The sequence below is a fragment of the Drosophila pseudoobscura genome, chromosome 5 (genome assembly GCF_009870125.1).
Source record: "Drosophila pseudoobscura strain MV-25-SWS-2005 chromosome 5, UCI_Dpse_MV25, whole genome shotgun sequence".
In the NCBI taxonomy this organism is placed as follows: Eukaryota; Metazoa; Arthropoda; class Insecta; order Diptera; family Drosophilidae; genus Drosophila; species Drosophila pseudoobscura.
This window is the reverse complement of record NC_046682.1, coordinates 1,603,520-1,623,237: the sequence shown is the minus strand read 5'-3', so window position 1 is coordinate 1,623,237 and position 19,718 is coordinate 1,603,520. Positions and strand designations below refer to the sequence as shown.

The window sequence follows — 19,718 nt, the reverse complement described above, 5'->3', positions numbered from 1 at the left end:
GGAGAGAGAGAGAGAGACAAAACCACCTTAATATTGTTCTTATGCTGTTCGACTGAAGTTCTCTCTGAACGAAAACTTGTCCGGGTCTCTTTGGCGTAGCGAGCTTTGTTGCTCAGCGTGACAGCGACAGTGTGAGCGCTTTGCAGTCATCTCTCTCTTCGGTGGATGCGGACTTGAAATTGGAATTCAGGCGACAAACATTGCCACGGTGCCACGCCGCAGAGTTGGTGGTACTTCAAACACGCGTCGTTTTTCCGCCACAATTACCGTTACAGTTGTCGTTGGCTCATTGTGCGTGGTTTCGCGCGTGCGAGATCACTGAAATCTGAATTCAAAAATCCCTGACTAGCCCTCATACTTTAATTGGATATAGAAGGATAGAAAAAAATAAGCTCAGATAAATAACGAAATTATTCGTTTTATTTGGAGACGAGTAACTAGTGTTCTGTTAAAATGCAATAAATGAACAAATTTTGAGATACTGAATTGAACTGTCGAAATGCCTCGATCGATTACAAACAAAAACATGCACAAACAACTAAATTTGAACTGGCAATATAGAGGTCAAACACTTATCAATTAAAAAAAAAAATGAATAAACGTAGTGATTGGGAGCGCCGATTTTATTTGCTTATGTACATAAGTATAATTGCTGTCGTTGCTAATGATATTGACTGTCTCGACACAAATACATTCAAAGATATAGATAAAATAAATATTACCGAAAATAAATAAATATTCTCTACATACGGCTATCGTGATATTATTTATTTCCAATGCGTTCTAAAACTTATAGCAAAGAGTTAAATGTGACGCAATACCAATGTGAATATGCAAAAGTGCCATAAAACAACTGTACAATTAAATGTATGTATGCAAGTACTTATAGGAATATATAGGTATGATTGCATATATGTACTATGTACGACCAATGAACCTAGTCAGAGAAGGGATACTCATCACAATAATTAATGGAACTCTACCCTTTAGGTAGATTGCATAGGTGAGTGCTTTATACTTACTGTAACTAATCAAATGAAGCACACCTTTTTCTCATGCTTCCATAAGTTCCTTGAAATTTTAGCAAATCCGTCTTTAATCGAACGATGAAGACATTACGAAATATATAACCTTAAATATGAAAGCCGGTAAAAGTTTACTTCTCTGAACTCTTATAACATGCTAATTGTATCGGACCTGCAGTGCTAAAATCTGGTCTGGCTTCGTCTGGACTTTCTGCACACAAGCATTGGTCGCGACAGGTGCACTTGCCACGCGAGAAGATCTTTGATGGTGTTGCTGGGACTGGGGCTGGGACAGGGAACTGGAATTGAAGCTCGCGCTGTGGTGGCAAAGGGGCCAACAGATCTCGTCAGTAGCGGCTCCAAGGAGTTGCAGATCGTGTATTCGATGGTTCAGACTGGTTTGTTGCATATACATACATGCATACATATGTACCTCTGTAGGTATACATACATACATACTTATATATGTCCATAGATATATCAGTGTATGCATGCAATTGCAATCGCACGAAAATTGAGTACGATTTTTGAATTAATCGTTCACTGACATTGTGTGATTTGCGGTGTTATCGTTCTTAATTTCAGTTCCGTTCCTGTTTAGAGCGACACTGCGCATGCGCTTCATACGATTTTATGTTTAAGATCGAACCACGACGTATGTACATCTAAAATTTACCTGCTGTCAGCTCCAGCTCTTCCCATCCCCGTGTTGTTGAATTGATGCTAATGCTGCTAGTACTCTTAACTGTTCTGTTGCTCAAAGAGAGGCTTAATAATATTGGTACATCTGTCAAATTATTTGTTTTTGTTGCCGCTTGTCGATTGTTTGTTGGGTTTGTTTGTGTTGTCCAGGGGTGTCAGCGTGGAACGCCATAAATTCTGGCGACTCGCGACTGGAGGCACAGGCATAGCGTTTATAATAAGGTCCACTCCACGGTTACATCAAAGAGATAATCAAAGGCGAAACAATGATACAAGCAAACATTTAAGAAGAAATCCTCGATGGACTTCCAACTTCCCCTCCGCACAGTATTTCTACCGCATAATGATGCAACAACAAAGAGAATATGCGGCCATCTAAAAATGTCTTAGACAATTTGCTTACAGCCACGGGAAATACTCCCATATGTTATGTGGTGGGGAGCATATCCAAGGAACATCTCAACATCTACCTGACAGTGTAACAAGAAAGAACGCTATATAGTCAGCTATCCATATTTTTGGAGTTAAAAGGAAAGCGACCAAATATTCCTCTAAAATTTAGAGGGAAAAAGATTTCAATACTGTCGAAGTTTGGCTGGCAATAATAACGTATTTATGCTGGGTGTAATAGTTACCCGATCGCGACAATTCGAATTTGATTAATCGTAAACATAAATAAAAGTGGGCCGCAACGGAGTTTTCCCGTTTGCGGTAGGGATGTGAATGCGCATTATTTACTAAAAACATTTAAATGAATTAGATTTTGATTTAATCCTTAAAATCCATTTTTACCACTCTGAAATATTTTCTTTGTGCAATAAATTACTCTTTTCGTCTGTATCCAAAAACGTCATTCCGTCGAAGGTATACCCGTATGTAGATTCCAAAGAGGTGCACTCACACGATTGCACGCACTATCATTAGACTTAACTTGAAGAGTTCGTTCCGAGGCAGAATGACAGGTTTTTTATCCAGTTCCAAGCTCGGCTAGTTAATCGAGCCGACCGGAAAACCTGGCAGCATACGCAAAGAACTAGAAATTGAATAGTATAATTTTTCTGAATTTACTTACTCACGCATTTTCGTGCTTGCTTTAGTCGCGGAAATTTTGATTTCAAATAGAATTAGAAACGTGTAAGTTTTAAGACTGGCTAACTATTTCTATATTTCTATATAGGCAGCTAGTAGTAGGGTAACGTCTCGGAGTGAAATAACTTAGACGAAGATTTATTTAAGTATCTAAACTACGAGTAGAGTACTGCTTAATGTGATAACAGATTTGCATCGTACTGAAACATTTCTTATTTCTTTAGATTTGGTTTTTGCAAATGGTAAGGCGAAAATTTTAGTGATAAGTTGACTGGACTGGAGCCTGGTTTTGTTACGCATAATGCATAAATATCCGCGCATGTGTACAACTTCATACATAAACACACACTTGCATTTATACGTACAAACATTTATATGTACATAGCTAAATACTCGTATGCGAAAGAGCTTGGAGCTTGCATGTGTCAGTCTATTGAGAAAATGCAGCGAAAAACGTGTTTTGGGTTATATAGATAAAGTCCGAATCCGAATTGCGACGCCACGAACAGCGTCGATCCGCCGGGACGACATGAGACGACAGTCGACCGGAATGCACATGGAAAACTAGTTGTATTGTCGATGTTGATGCTGTTTTTTTCCGTCGACGCAAAAATAAACACACTCAAAATAACAACAGGTGAATGCGAATACAAGAAATCAATAAAATAAAACAAGAAAGACGGCATAGGTTCAGAGACACGAAGCCTGCACACCCTGGAAAACTAATGGGTATTTGCAGTTTTTCCAGGTAAACTACACAGGGAAGCTCCCATAGTATCTTATGGCGTACTACAGTCCCTCCAAGGGATAAAATGAATTGCAGAGTTTTTAACATTGCTGATTGCTAAGATTCAAGCACAAATTAATTACTTATGCACCTATGACGATTTGGCAAGTCCAATATACTCATAGGGCTACCTCCGATAAAAACTTACAATGTTGTTTCCTGTTTTTGCCGGACGAAGCCAAAGCCAAAGCTCAAACCATCTAGAGATTGAAGTATAGGTGTCTTTATCTTTCGAGAAATATCGGGCGCAGAAGCAAACGATGACGACAACCAGATCGAGGATGTTGTTCAATTTATGTCCAGACACAGACAGATCCACTTGTCTCTGTTTCTGTCCGCGCATATCTTTTTGTTGGCCTGTTTTTCTTATCAGAGTTATGCAAATGAGACTTAGTTTGAAGTAGGAATTAAAAACAGCGGTTCATAGTATTTCAGTTCCGGACCGTCTGGGTAGTTTCAAATAAAATAATGTTGTATCTATAGTATAGCAACGTACTATAATATAGCACTATGATCGGGTGGGGTGGGAAATTAGATACTATTAGAGCCTTAACGAAGAAAAAATTTCCATCCCACTAGACGTGTAGAATCGAGCGGTAACGTTGAGGGCCCCGGTCAGTGCAGCGACTCTACTTTTATATCAGATAGGCAGTCAGTATATATCTTATGTTATCTTATGATGAGGAATCACACATACACACCCATCACAAATGTAATATATCCCTACTCTTTGAGTATCGTATCGTATCGGATATAAAAGGTCAATATTTTTAACTACTGTATGGGACTAAGATGAAATATTTAAAGAATACAATTTCAAAGTTTCTAAAATACGAATGAACGTCCACCCTAGATTACTATCAAGTGAGTCAGTATTGCGTCGAGAACAAAAGCTGTATTGTTTGTTAAGATGAGAACTGCTTTACTTTAGGTTCGGTCTACAAACGATGCGTTTGTCTTGGTTTTCTACGAGTGCAGGAAAACAGCGACAGCGAAAGCGTTCAAAGAAACAATGACATTTGGCCTCTGAGTTTTGATATGAATATGGTTGATTAGTGCTTCAAAAGTACACTTATATATATATATATGTATATATATATATATAAATATATGTATCTTTATGTATGTATGTATGTATGTATGTATAGGGATCTTTAGTGAGTTCGCTACAAGTAAGTAAAAATCCGCTCTAGAAAGTCTGTAAGAAAATATACTAAAAGTCGTCGGATTACTTAATTGGTGGTAATGTTTATTCTTCGTGATTACTGTTTTTAACTAAAGTTTCTTCATTATTTTTTGCAACATGCACTCACACGTCGTCTCTCTTCCGAAGATCTAATTTGTGCTAATTGGAAAAAATACGTAGATATTAAAATAGACGGTTAGTTTATGATGATAACTAAACAAACTTTAGAGAATGAAATTTCATCTGGAGGTCTATAACTCAACAACAAATTGAATTGTATAAAAATACTATGACTATGTACATCTTAAAGCTGTTATATAGTCCTATGAATATAGTAAAATTCACTTCCCTTGTTATGTACATATGTATGTTGTTTTCTTATTTCAAATTATGTAGTATAGCATATGCATATAAAAAAAATATTAGTATTCAAATTATTTTTTTGTGCAGAAGCTTGAAACGCAGAAAAGGACATAAGTGTGGGGGGACTTGTACGAATCGCGTATACATAGTCCCGGATGAAGTAAGTTCGAAGCAGGGCGTCTCGCATTTATGTATATTTTTACTGGATGAATTTATTCAAATGGTTTTATTTATATTATTAAATTCAATCGTTTTATGTTTAGTGAACTTCGATCTTTCTCAATTTTTCCATTCTCTTCATGTTCTTTTATTTTGGCACAGAACACTCAGAATTGAACGCAAACGGCGATTACTCGATCCTCACTTAATTCGATTACTCGCTCATTTCATATTATGTTTGCAGGATTTGTACAATAATACCTTGCCTATATTCATACTGATGTACTGTCGATCCCTTAAAGTTAGTTTCGAAGCTATATGCCAAACTATTTTATATAATACTACAGGGAAAGCTCCTGTCCAAGTGCAACCCCACGACGACGACGATGACAGAAAACTTGTTTATATATATAATAGTGAGATTAAGGGCCAAGTACCAATGCCTATATATGAATAAATATATACGTTATATATGTACGTTAGGAACATAGCGGTAAGGGTATCTAAAGCTTCGGCCCCCAAGACGTGGTATTTTTTCTTGTGTTTGCTTTGTTCTTGTTCACATGGAATGCCGCAATACAATACAAAGAAACAAGTGAAAATCAGAAAACTGGCTTTGCGAAATTTCGCCCTGCGTCCTCGACTTCACACTTGTCCCAATCTTTAACTGGCCAAAGGCAACCGGTAACGCAGCATATCAATGGTTGCAAGGCAATTGATTATAACTAAGAGCATAGAACAAAATATTAATAATAATAATAATGGTGGGACAAAGATAACGATTTGTATGCATAAAAATATATAAATATGTACACGTATTGTAGATACATATGTATATTGGCACATCGTCGAGTACGCAAGCTTTCTGCTTACATACATAAACAAATACTATTCGTATGTGAACAAGTCACATATGTATGAACGTTCTCCTCGTTTTATGGCATGCCTATACATACATTCATATATATGTACATCTATACGTACATGCCGTATACATATGCAACGAAGAAAACACAAAACGAAAGAAGCGAAAAAATAACTGCAAGTCCAAGTCAACGACTTGCGACTGCGACTGCGACTTTGGCAAACGCAACATGATGTATTGCCATTGCCCAAACGAGAGGAAGAGAAGGGGAAAGGAAACCACTTTACGCTGGAGTCTCCGTCTCCATCTCAGCCGCAGTCTCAGTCACAGTCCTTGTCTCAATCTAGTTGCCGATCGTCACACGCTCTCCTTTGCTGCTTTTTGTTGTTTAGTTACATGCATACATACATACATATGTACGTACCATAACAACCTTACCAACGACCAGAGTTGGTGTTGCACGCACTTTTCACCAGCCAGTTCTTCTTAGCCATCTCAACTATTCTCTGAGTATTGCCTCTGATATTCTAGTAGGTATGATAGAACCGTACTTGATTTTCGGTGCTCTATTGTAGTTCTAATCATCTAAGACCTACCTACTACGTAGATTAAGATACAAAAAACCCTCCTGTGTGGCATCCAACAATTTAAAGATACAATAAGGCAGAATAAATAATGATCTTGTCTACTCGATTCCCAAAAATCCGCTTTCGATCGGATTATTATTGTAGTGGGAACTAGGAAATCAAGCTTTCAGGCACCGCTCTCTCTTTCACCTCTTTCTTCTGTCTAACTCTCGCTCATTTAGTGGGCCGATTTGTATCCAAATGGATTATATACATACATATCTACAAAAGAAACTTCAAGAAAAACGAATAAATGTGAAATGAACGCAATCGCAATTCACACTCTGATGCCTTGATATAATTTCAGCTTCAAAGCTCCTGTAGTACGATACCTGGTATCTCATTGTTGAGTCACTGGATTATAGGCTTCTCTGATATTTTTGCAGTGTATGCATCATATACAATTATATTTATGCCAGATGGACTCCAGATGCGCTTCAGATGTTGCTTGTATAATTACTTCATTGTCAAACGTTTTTATAGTATTCGTTTCTGCGGGAAAGAATAAGGTCTCAGTCACTTCCTTATATTTTCATTTCATTGTTTTATATTGTTTCAGACGGTAAAAAAGTTCCAAATATTAAAGTCAACTCAAGTCGTGGAAAGGAATTTATTCAAAACAAGAAACTCCGAAACATAACCGGATATAATATCGAAGTACTTCTCCTAGTATATACTGACCTGACTGGGAATTCAGTGCGAAGAGCAATTGGCCAGGCTACAAAATTTGCAAGGTCGCAATCGTATGTTGAAAGATCTTATCAATCGGCTGTATAGAGAACTAACAAACTCCCATTAAACGTCTGGAATCCAATCCACCCCCAATGTTTATTTAAAAAGACTACAATACTGAACTCATCTACGCACTGGGACTATATTTCGAGCTGGGCGCCTGAGACCAACAAAGGTTTTCATGATAAAGTTTCGATTTGTGGTCACTGATGTCGACATACCGAGACCTACAGCTACAATACACCCGAACTCGCATATAATATTTATTGACTGGGCAAGTGGTCATATTTCGAGTAATTTAAGAGCAATAAAAACCTGATTCGTTTTAGACGACACAGCACCATATGCGAGGTCTCATTCATAAGGCTCTGGGATTTAAATAAGTATACTGCCTGAATAAAAAAGGGTTTCTGCAAGTTTTCGTCCTTTCGTAAAGGATTTTATCGTTCGCTCACATTACATTTATAGGAAAACCTCTCTTTTATTCCATTGTATGAATGTTTTCGGATATAACCCTGTTTGAACTTTTCTATATGTACATAAATATAGGATTCAGCCAACTTGTTGTCGGTTTTTTCTTATCTTCAAAATTTGGGATGCTATAGATTTTCGCCGTTTGAGGTGACTTATTATGAGTTATGAGCTTGACAAAATTTTTAAAATATTTTAAGTTTTATGTATAGACGTACACAAAATTTGTTTGCTCTAGCACCTCGAGGTGCCTCCGATGACTAAATGTAAGCGGGACGGACAGATAGGCATGTACATAATATGTATGTATATATCCTATGAGTTCGGAAACGCTTCCTTCTGTCTGTTACAAATATCTACCCAATCTAATATACCCCTGTATTCTTTCAGTACCGTCCATAAAAATCATTTGATTCCCTAATTCTGTCAAATATGTCAGTACGATATTAGAAAAAGTCTTATCCTCCATCGTACAGTATTATATAGAATTGGATGAGAAAACCTGCAAAAATCATCAGACACCCATTACATACGCGTATTTCCGTCACGTTCTGTCCAACAATAAGTTGACATAATAAGTAGAGGAAAATTTAGGATGGGGTCTGCTGATGGCGGTCCGCCGCATTCCCAGAGGCTGCTAATGGACTGCTACAAGTAAACCGATGAGACTAAGCTCAATGTGCTGCGACAAGTGTAATAATCACCAGCGTATTTGATGGAGTGTGCCACAGGTCAGACTGACCCTTCGGATAACATGTATATTTTATTTCATTCATACATTTTTTGGTGGAGGTATTGGTATTCCATTTAAGGCTGAACGACCATTACATTTTATAAGGTTTAAATGTATGTACATATATCGAGGAAGGAATAATTATCGGTAATCCCTCCGTCTGATGTAATCTCTTCTGCAACAAAATTAAGTCAAATTTGTAAGAATTTAACGTTCTTACATTTTTGTTATATCTTTGTAAATTTCAAACTTCGCTTGAAAATATTTCATAAATATAACTTATTAGATGCATATTTAAATATGCATTTTCAGAGATAGACTCTGAAATCGATAGACCATTTGAGAAGTAAGTTTTCAAATTGTTATACCGTTTTTAAACTGGCGAAAAATATACAGAACTAACTGTAGTAGAAGCTTTATATAAGGATCGTCCATATGGGTGCTGTGTGATGTAGTGATAGGATCTTTATTTAATTCGAGTATTCAAGTTCAAGTTGTTGTGGCAAATAGTTACATTGACTCGGCTGTTCGGCTGATGATCTCCTTCATCAGAATGTACTCTGATTTCAGATTACTATGACAATATCATATATGAAAATAGCAGGAAAGTATTTCTCTGCTTGGGGCCCTTGCATTCATATTAAGTATATCATTGATATTTCTATGGAATTTCGACGTAAAATGTGTAAACGTAAGTTTTCCTGAGTTAAACTATAGATCACAATTTCACTATACTTAGTAATGTTTGGTTTCATTCCGTTCACTAACAAAATATTTTGTGTACATACTAGACTTGTAACTGCTGACTTGGCTTAATCGACTTAGCTTTCGTTCGACATTATAATAATCTCGTCACATCGAAACACACTTCCGAAAAGTCAGCATTGTATATTCAAATTGTCATCTGAATGGATCCTACATGCTTAAAAGATTTTTGATGCCCGGATAAGCCAACAGATAATTGTTTTGCTTTACCCAGAGCTTACTTCTAAGTCAGTACCAAATGTCCGCTGGAATTGAAATTCGACTGGGTCCGAGGAAATAGAGGGTGTGCTAAGCTTACAACGAAATATATACAAGTATTTGGACATAAAAGGGCATAAGAGGGCAATTGTTTAGCCTTTCTTTGAATAGCGAAACAAATTTGAGATGTGGCAAAGTGTAAGGCAAAAATGAACAAATATAAGCAGGCATAAATAATACATACATAGAGCCGTCGACAGACAGGGGTGACGTGACGGATGGCAAGTATAGACTGTTGTCCTTCGTAAGCTGAACGCGGTCCAGTCGGCTCTTTGTTTGCAGCTTTTTGACCAAACAAGTGCACCAGCAACAAACAACAAACAAATAACACTCACAAACACAAAGCGCATCCAACAAAAAAAAAAAAGCCAGTGATACAAAAGCAAAGCTCTCTTTGAACTACGATTGTAAGTGCCCGTTCACAGACCAGAGCAGAGCATAAGGGTCAGAGGAAGGGTCGTTGTCGGCCTATTGTGCGCCAAATATGCAAATGAAAGTCCCATTGCCTGCGTAAGTATGTATGTACATATGTAAATGTTCTTGTGAAACATATGTACGAGTACATTTATAAGTAAGTGTGAGCCAAAAGTAGTCTTTTCTAATGAGTTTGTGATATTTTTTTTATTTATTTAGACGTTCTTTAAAAAATACTAAACGCAATGTTGTTTAGATTTGGATTTGCGTTTTGATATGAAATTGATGGTAATTCGATCGGTACATCTCATCAGCACGAAGCAGGCGATCGGAAACGACTTATCATCCATTCGTTCTTTTTCTTCCAATTTGTAAAGTGGAAAGCACTTTTTTAACAGCCCCTCATTGGATTCCACCACCATAGTGTTGGTCCTTTTGGGTTCAACCAAATTCATTTTTAATGCCAGCACGTGCGTTTGCCGCATCAATTTAAGGTAAGGTACAAATACAATAAAAATACTATTAATAATTGCATAAAAACTTTTTTTTATATAAACTGTTTCGGAAGAAACCACTCTTCCTCATCAGCGATCTTTTATTTTCCAAATATGTATGGGAAATGTGGTTGATCGTACAGTGCTATATTTTTTTCCAGTCCTTACATATTCTGGTTTGCTATACATTTTTCTAGTCTTTACATATTATGGTTTGCTATAAATTTTCCAGTCTTTCCATATTCTGGTTAGTTATAAACTTTCCAGTCCTTACATATTCTGGTTAGTTATAAATTTTCCAGTATTTACATATTCTGGTGTAACATAAATTTTCCAGTCAATAAATGATCTGATGAACCATAAATGTTCTTTATATGTCGTGAAGAACATCTTCCACAATTTTTTGCAAACTCCTTTGGAGTATTTTTGCATACTGCTTCATTCTCCAGTCTCATCTTTGGCGACTTCCTTTCCGATCTACCACAGTACTAGCATTTCCGCGTGGGATTTGCTTGTCCCGGAACCAAGCCTTCAGGGGCGAGAAAGCCCGGTGGTGCCCGGTAAGTACGGGTGCCATCCGATAAATCATAAATACATTGCCTTGGCATTGAATTTGCGATTGGGTGTTTCTTGTTGGCATCCTGGATACCTACTGCAAGTCTGCGATTTCTACATTTCCCCAGCACACATGAGGTGTTAGGCTTTGTATATACGCGAGACAAATCGAGATTTGCTTTGCAATGCCTTTTCGATAATGACTCCTTTAGCTACCTCCAAAGCATAGTTTTCTTCGGCATGCTTCAGGAGTGCCTCTGCCACAGGCACAGAGTCTACATGGCCATATCGCAACTTTTCCATCGTTTTTATACCCGATACTCAAAATGAGTATTGGGGTATATTAGATTTGTGGTAAAAGTGGATGTGTGTAACGTCCAGAAGGAATCGTTTTCGACCCCATATTCTTGATCAGCATCAATAGCCGAGTCGATTGAGCCCTGACTGTCTGTCCGTCCGTCCGTCTGTCCGTCCCCTTCAGCGCCTAGTGCTCAAAGACTATAAGAGCTAGAGCAACGATGTTTCGGATCCAGACTTCTGTGATATGTCACTGCTACAAAAATATTTCAAACCTTCGCCCCGCCCACTTCCGCCCCCACAAAGGACGAAAATCTGTGGCATCCACAATTTCAAAGATACGAGAAAACCAAAAACCAGAATCGTAGAGAATGACCATATCTTCTAGACTGCAGAATCTGAATTGGATCGAATAATTATTATTGCCAGCATCAAGAAAACAAGTTCATTTTTTCTCGCCCTGTCTCTCTCAAACACACACTTAGCATAGCCGGCTTTGCTTAGAGTAAAACATTAGCGCCTAGATCTCAGAGACTATAAAAGCTAGAGCAACCAAATTTGGTATCCACTTTCCTAATATATCGGACCGAGACGAGTTTGTTTCAAAATTTAGCCACACCCCCTTCCGACCCCGCAAAGGACGAAAGTCTGGGGATATTCATAAATCTCAGAGACTAATAACGCTAGAGTAACCAAATTTGGTATTCACTCCTTTTAGATCTCACTATAAAACTTATATCTCAAAATTTCGTCCCACCCACTTCCGCCCCCACAAAGGACGAAAATCTGTGGCATCCACAATATTGAGCATACAAGAAAACTAAAAACGCAGAATCATCGATAATGACCATATCTATCAGATTGCACGCACTCTTTGTCGTGTCGTTTAATATTAGCGGCGTCTGCCGGAGGAGAGCCATACTGACTAAGTATCGGGTATAAATGTAAAGTTGCGGTTTCCGCAGCAACTCACAACGTTCCCCCTCGTTTAATTTCACTTTTATTCGCACTTGTTAATTAGCATATGTAAAACACATAAAATGGCGATCTTAGCCCATTCAACCCCTGTGAGCGCAACATTTAACCCATTGCAATGTAACATAAAAAATATTATTGTATATCATATATGTATATATATGATTTTATATACACCATCATATTCTTTCCATTCGTCCAAATATTCACCCTGATCTACCTTTTCTCAAAGAAACGTGGACAAAGTTATATAGTTTATATTAGGAGGTATAATTGATCATGAATTTGTAAGACAATCCACAGTCACACTATTTTCAAGGCTCTTAGAAATCGTCAATGGACAAATACATACATATATAAATTTTGAAAATGGTAAAATATAAGGCATGGAATACATATATGTATTTCAGTGTTGCCATGTCCTCCTGCCGATAGCAGGATACCTTGCATTGGTAATTAAAATATTTTGGGAGAATGATATGTTTGGGGAGTACCGATATCTAGCGGAGAAGTTGATTTTCTTAACTTTGCATAATTTAAGTAAAAAAACCTGATCTCACTGTCGCACACATACTGATAAAGTTTACCGTTCTACGTAATCGTGATCAATAGTGAACATAAGTGAGAACATAAGTGAGTTTATGAAGAAGTGAAATAATGGATGAAATACGCTATTTTTTTGCACTTCATGCTAAGTTATTGGATAGACAGGCAGACGTCCGTTCTGCCATGGCATTAATTGCAAAAGGCAATCAATTTTGCCAAGCAGTGTTATCAATGCCTGTATTGCTATACGCATTTAAAGAGAAACTTGTCCTCTAAATACGGCTTCACCAAGAAGATCCTCTTTAAAATTGACGAGGTATATAATTCTTTACAGGGAATACCTGGAAGCAGGCAATCGATGAAGCCAACTCCAGAGTAGGCAAGCGCAAGGGCACAACTGCAACAGAAGTGAAAGAACTTCAAAGCGTGTTTGGAAAATATATCGGCTTGTGCAACAATGATGAGCTGGAAATATTCGGCTGATTATTGAAGGTTCATGTGAGGAGTGCAACAAACATGATTATGGGGACAGGCAGTGACGCTGAGCAAGCTGTACAATTCATTACAAAATTTTTCGGTGCTTACATGCACCTACTAAATATAGAGAGCCAGATCCCTACTTGACTGGAAAATTTATAGCAAACCAGAATATGTAAAGACTGGAAAATTTATAACTAACCAGAATATGTAAAGACTGGAAAATTGATAACTAACCAGAATATGTAAAGACTGGAAAATGTATAGCAAACCAGAATATGTAAAGACTGGAGAAATGTATAGCAAACCATAATATGTAAAGACTGAACAAATTTAAAACACTGTACGATCTACCACATTTCCCATATTTGGAAAATAAAAGGTCGCTGATGAGGAAGAGTGGTTTCTTCCGAAACAGTTTATACTAAAAAAGTTTTTATGCAATTATTAATAGCATTTTTATGTTATTGTATTAGTAGTTTATTAATATGTTAAACAAAACTTAACGTATTGAAACAAAACGAGGGGAACGTTGTGAGTTGCTCTACTCTACGGTTATACCCGATACTAAGTCAGTATGGCTCTCCTCCGGCAGACGCCGCTAATATTAAGCGACACGACGAAGAGTGCGTGCGAGAGAGACAGAAAATCAGTCTGAGCGTGACGTCGGGCGCTGCGTAGCCAGTGCAAATTGATTTGTTCCCTTTGGCTATCTATTTGATCTGATCTGATCCAGATTCAGAAACCTGATAGATATGATCATTATCTATGATTCTGCGTTTTTAGTTTTCTCGTATCTTCAAAGTTGTGGATGCCACAGATTTTTGTCCTTTGGGGGGGCGGAAGGGGGTATGGCGAAATTTTGAGATATACGTTTTGTAGTGAGATCTAACAGGAGTGCGGATACCAAATTTGGTTACTCTAGCGTGAATAGTCTCTGAGATTTGTGAATATCCCCAGATTTTCGTCCTTTGCGGGGTCGGAAGGGGGTGTGGCTAAATTTTGAAACAAATTCGTCTCGGTCCGATATCTTAGGAGTGTGGATACCAAATTTGGTTGCTCTAGCTTTTGTAGTCTCTGAGATCTAGGCGCTAATGTTTTACTCTAAACAAAGCCGCCTATGCTACCTGTGTCTTAGAGAGGGACAGGGCGAGAAAAAATGAAATTGTTTTCTTGATGCTGGCTAAACTAATAATACTATCCAATTCAGATTCTGCAGTCTAGAAGATATGGTCATTCTCTACGATTCTGCGTTTTTGGTTTTCTCATATTTTTAAAATTGTGGATGCCACAGATTTTCGTCCTTTGTGGGGGCGGAAGTGGGCGGGGCGAAGTTTTGAAATATTTTTGTAGCAGTGAAATATCACAGAAATCTGGATCCAAAACATCGTTGCTCTAGCTCTTATAGTCTTTGAGCACTAGGCGCTGAAGGGGACGGACAGACCGACGGACGGACAGACAGTCAGGGCTCAATCGACTCGGCTATTGATGCTGATATATATACTTTATGGGGTCGCTTTATGGTCAGACGACAAACTTTCACAATGAATAAAAAAAAAAGTTTATTGGAACAAATTTTATTTAATTTTTTTTTACAGATTGTTGAACTAATCTCACGTAAACTATGTACATATTTTCGTCCGCTATTATCAATAAATGCAAAAGTTTTGACAACTTATGCTGTTTATCGGTCACTCACGCTACAAAAGAAGATCAGATTAAAGATTAGACCAAATATGGTTAATTCGTGCTCTGTTGTCTCTCTTTGTAATTTTTACCATAACTTCACTTATCTAAGTACAATTAAAGCAGAGAAGCTCTACGGTAAGAGAACTCTAAATGTAAAAAATATTTTAACGAAATAGGCCTATAGGCCTATAGGCCCAGTTAATTATACATACAAACTCAACTTCGCTTACAATTATTTGTTACAATGAACTTATATTCACTATTTTAACTCAAAAACATAAAATTTCAATACTTCTTCGGTACTTTTTTTTGCGACTCTTGGTTGACCTTTTCGCGAAGAAGCCCATATTGCTCTTTAAAAAATACTAAACGCAATGTTGTTTAGATTCGAATTTGCGTTCTGATATGAAATTGATGGTAATTCGATCGGTACTTCTCATCAGCACTGAGCAGGCGATCGGGAACGACTTATCATCCATCCATTCTTTTTCTTCCAATTTGTAAAGTGGAAAGCAGCCTTTTTTAACAAACCCTCGTTGGATTCCACCACCATAGTGTTGGTGGTGGTCATGTTGGTCCTTTCGGGTTCAACCAAATTCATTTTTAATGCCAGCACGTGCGTTGGCCGCCGCATTAAGGCTACTGCCGAAGGCTCGTAAACAATGCTGGCCGCAGTCAATAGAATTGAGCAGTAGCCGCATGTCCTTTGGAGTGGTTAGGACTTAGGACCCCAATTGAAAATTCATTATTGCGCCAGGCGCTTTTCTTTTTATTTCTTTTTACACCACACACACGGTGTCCTGTTTGCAGATGATGTTTTGCGGTGCTTAAAAAAGGAAAGAATAATATTTATTGTATGCACCTTGAAACACACGCTCACACACACCAACCAATCAACCACGTGCCTACTTAGTGGAATCAGACTCAATTGCCATCCAGAGGGATACGATACCATTAAGCTACAAGCGCCCGCCGTTGTCGCGCGCCCCCTGAATATTCTACATACTTATCGGAAAGCTAAGGTATGAAAAATTGAGCATCGGATCGGATGATAAATGGACCAGAGGAATGGGATCAATTCGGAAATCATTTGAAAACAACAAACAAACAATATCTATGTGACTGTGGATCTACGCAATTTTATATGACAGAAGCACACTGAAAACAAAGAAAATCTATTGGTAAAAGTTAGATTCTAAGGTATGTATGTTAAGCTACACTGAAATATAAATAAGTGGTGTATTTGATTATTGAAAACGCTGATTTAACTCTGAATCTTACGAGTACGAAAATAATAATGATAGATCACCGATTAGTGCGGAGTCCATTACATATATATGTACCAATGATATTGCGATTAGCCATTTTTCTCAGTGTCTGTTGGTTGGCTGGTACGGGAATTTCCTCATGACTTTGCGACTCCAATTCTTACATTGACAATACTCCAAGCAGTCGCACTCTATATTTTCTCACATCCGGCAGCCAGAGAGTCGCAAAGGTGGGGGGCGGGAAAGACGCTTTTATTTGGACATGGCTATTATTGTTTCGCTCATTTATATGTTTGTATGTTTAGGCACTCACTGTAACTAATTTATTTATTTATTTATTTCGTATTTTCGGTTTTCTGTCACCACTACTCACGCATTCAACCCCCCTTCCGTCCACACCACACCAGTGTGTATTTTCGGAAATACGAATGTACTTAAACATTTGTACAAACTCACAGATGCTTATAATACATACGCTTTATATAATGTGTTGTTCGGGTATATGTATACATGTATTCATATATAAATATTGATATTTAAATACAACAACAACGACCACAACCCACAATACAGCTAAACCGAAAGCCCGACAAAAAGGAGAGAAATCCATTGAAGTGAATTTGCGGAAGCTATTTGTAAGTGTGCAAGTCAATATTTGTATTTCCCTGCGACGGTATGTGTACATATGTATGTATGTGCACACGTGCATACATCCATGATATATCTGTACTCGTACGAGTTGCAGTTGCCGAAAAGCAAGGGGAGCGGAGCACAGTACATCCTCGTCTGTATTGGAGTCGCAGTAGAGCGGAAGTCATCATTATAAATAAAATTTCAGTTCAAAGCGAATCGGGAAAACAATCATTTCTTCTTATGTATGGACCAATACGATACGTAAAGGGGAAAATGGGCTGAAAGTGGTGCTTGACTTCGAGCTCGCAGTCCATTTACACTTAGACCAGAACTGTCCCAACTGTTCCTCTTTGCCGGTCAGTAGTTTTTAGTTTAGTTTTAGATATGATTATCAGCCTCTTGCGTTGTTTATTGAACACAGGTAATCGTATGCAATCCTATGTATGTATGTACATGCTATTAGTATTAGTAAAGATAAACATATGTATGTTATAAAACTAGTACATAAGATGGATAGATATACGTCGACTAATTTATATGATACTAAAAGGCTACTTTTTGAATTGTTTCAGCATGTCAGGAAAGCGAAAATCGCACCCAAACAAATTTGATGCCAAGTCCAAGAGAAGTGTTAAAGGATTGGAATATCTACAGACTGAAGGGCAGTGTGGTATCACAAAAAACAGCCCATCGACTATTGGTAAAATGCAGCAGCAGCTACTCAACAGCAATGGAAACGAAGGATCAGTATCAACCGTTACCATAAGAAGAGGCAATGGGGCGAATGCGAACACAGTGAATAGGGATACGGATACGGAAATGGAAATGTGCTCGAGTATGGTGTCAACAAGTGATTACGAAAATACTGACCAGGATACCGATTCAAAGAGTTCCAGTACAACGGACAGTTCGAACGAGTCAGATGTTAATAGAAGGAGTACTCACGTAAGTTCCTAACGCCGTGGGCCTAACTGCAATGAATAATAAGATATTTTACAGTCAACTCGATACATATTAGCAAAAAAGTCGGATTCATGCGCAAGATACACTAAGAAGGCGAAGAAAGCTCGTCCGAGGAATGGAACTGACGATACAAAAATTATTATATGCCGCAAAGAGCAGGTTAACCTTTCGAACGGCTCCGACAGTGTTGATGTTGATTCTCAGCTAAGAGATAGAGTTGAAGGTGGAGTTACGGGCACCGGCTCCATCCAGCTGCTTGAAAATCCGATGCGAAAAGGCGATGACGTCGTGGCACCACAGCATAGAAAAGTGATTAAGCAAGAACATAATGTTGATATTAGTCCTGCGTCCGAGCTGTTGATTCCTGCCCAACAAAAAGAAGCTATGGAGATGGAAAAGTTCAATAAAATTTCACCGAGCCGAGAAGCTATTTCAGAAGAGAGATGTCCGCCTACGTCCTCGTCCTCAGCAACAACCTCATATTTTTCAATTTATGGAAGAGATCCTTCTTTAGAATACTCTGCTATACCTAAGCTAGGTTTTTCACAAAGGTAGGTCCGAACCGCCCCAAGCTGCTCTTTAGAATAGGACACCTTTAGAGAGAAAATAATACAAAAAAACAAAAATTAAGAAGTTGAAATATTTATTCATAAATTTGGCATGAAAAAGAGGCCGACACTTTCCTTTCCTGTCATCCGGTAAGCCTCAAAGTGCAAAATTAGCCTTCAATGAATGCCAGATTTCAATAGCTTCCTTTTTGGGAAATTGGCAAATTTTCCATTAAAAATGCACACCAAAACTAGCAAATAATTTTAGGGCAAGGATGGCAAACTGTAGCTTAATCGAACGACCCGCCGGCACGTCCGCTCTGAACGGCCATTCCATCGCCGCCATTCCATATAAGCTTACTCACTTGAATTGTTGCTTAATAATTGAATACCATGAACGGAAATAGAGAATAAAGTTACAGCAGCAAATTGTGAGCCTGACCGCAGGATCAATATCCGCACTGACAATCCGACGAAATTATATGAGCGGTACGGTACGTACTAGAACATATGTATGTTTGTGTTTATCCCAAATTGCACTCACTCAAAGCTATGCCACTTGGATAGATAACAAGATGAACCGAACTGGTTAGATATCTCTGTAGGATTGCCTACCGCATTAATAATGTAGTCGTAGATTTTGTACATCCGGCTGGTATTGATTTTGACAAACATTTTTCAACGGAGACCCCAATAGTTTCTTGAGCCGCCATTTTTTACGTGTCATAAAAAATGCATACATATGTATGTATGTATACTAGTAGCTGCCAAAGGAATAATTGTGGAAGATAAATCTTTTGTGTTTTAGTTACATGTGCATTTTAGGGCCATACCATACTAATCTTTCTTTCTTGTTGTTGATGCCTCTCATACTATTTCCAAACAATTCGGGAACATTGACGTCAGTCGATGTGTTATTCATGTTTATAATTCTCATTTTATCCATATAAGTGAAAATCTGTAGTTGATGAATAATTTATGTCTTAGTTTCGGCGACATTGATTCCTTTACACTTGTGGTGATAGTTGGATAGAGATGAACGATTAAATTGTTATATAAAAATTGGGCTAAACGTGGCTTAAATATCTTTTCTAATGA

At 37.9% G+C, this 19,718-nt stretch overlaps 1 protein-coding gene across 3 annotated transcripts in view; it reads left to right on the top strand.

Annotated features, from left to right (window-relative positions):
• Positions 1-146: 146 nt before the first annotated feature.
• Positions 147-19,718, top strand: part of Sox102F (transcription factor Sox102F) — a 43,028-nt gene continuing 23,456 nt past the window's right edge. The window contains exons 1-3 of one of the 3 annotated variants that reach the window (XM_015188922.2): positions 147-1,003; positions 17,682-18,054; positions 18,109-18,623. In XM_015188922.2, the coding sequence (XP_015044408.1) occupies positions 972-1,003; positions 17,682-18,054; positions 18,109-18,623 (920 nt within the window). In that variant the 5' untranslated portion in view covers positions 147-971. Of the gene's footprint in view, positions 1,004-10,437; positions 10,670-17,681; positions 18,055-18,108; positions 18,624-19,718 lie in introns of those variants that run through there. The other 2 variants (XM_015188923.2, XM_001352320.4) reach the window with 2 other exon arrangements.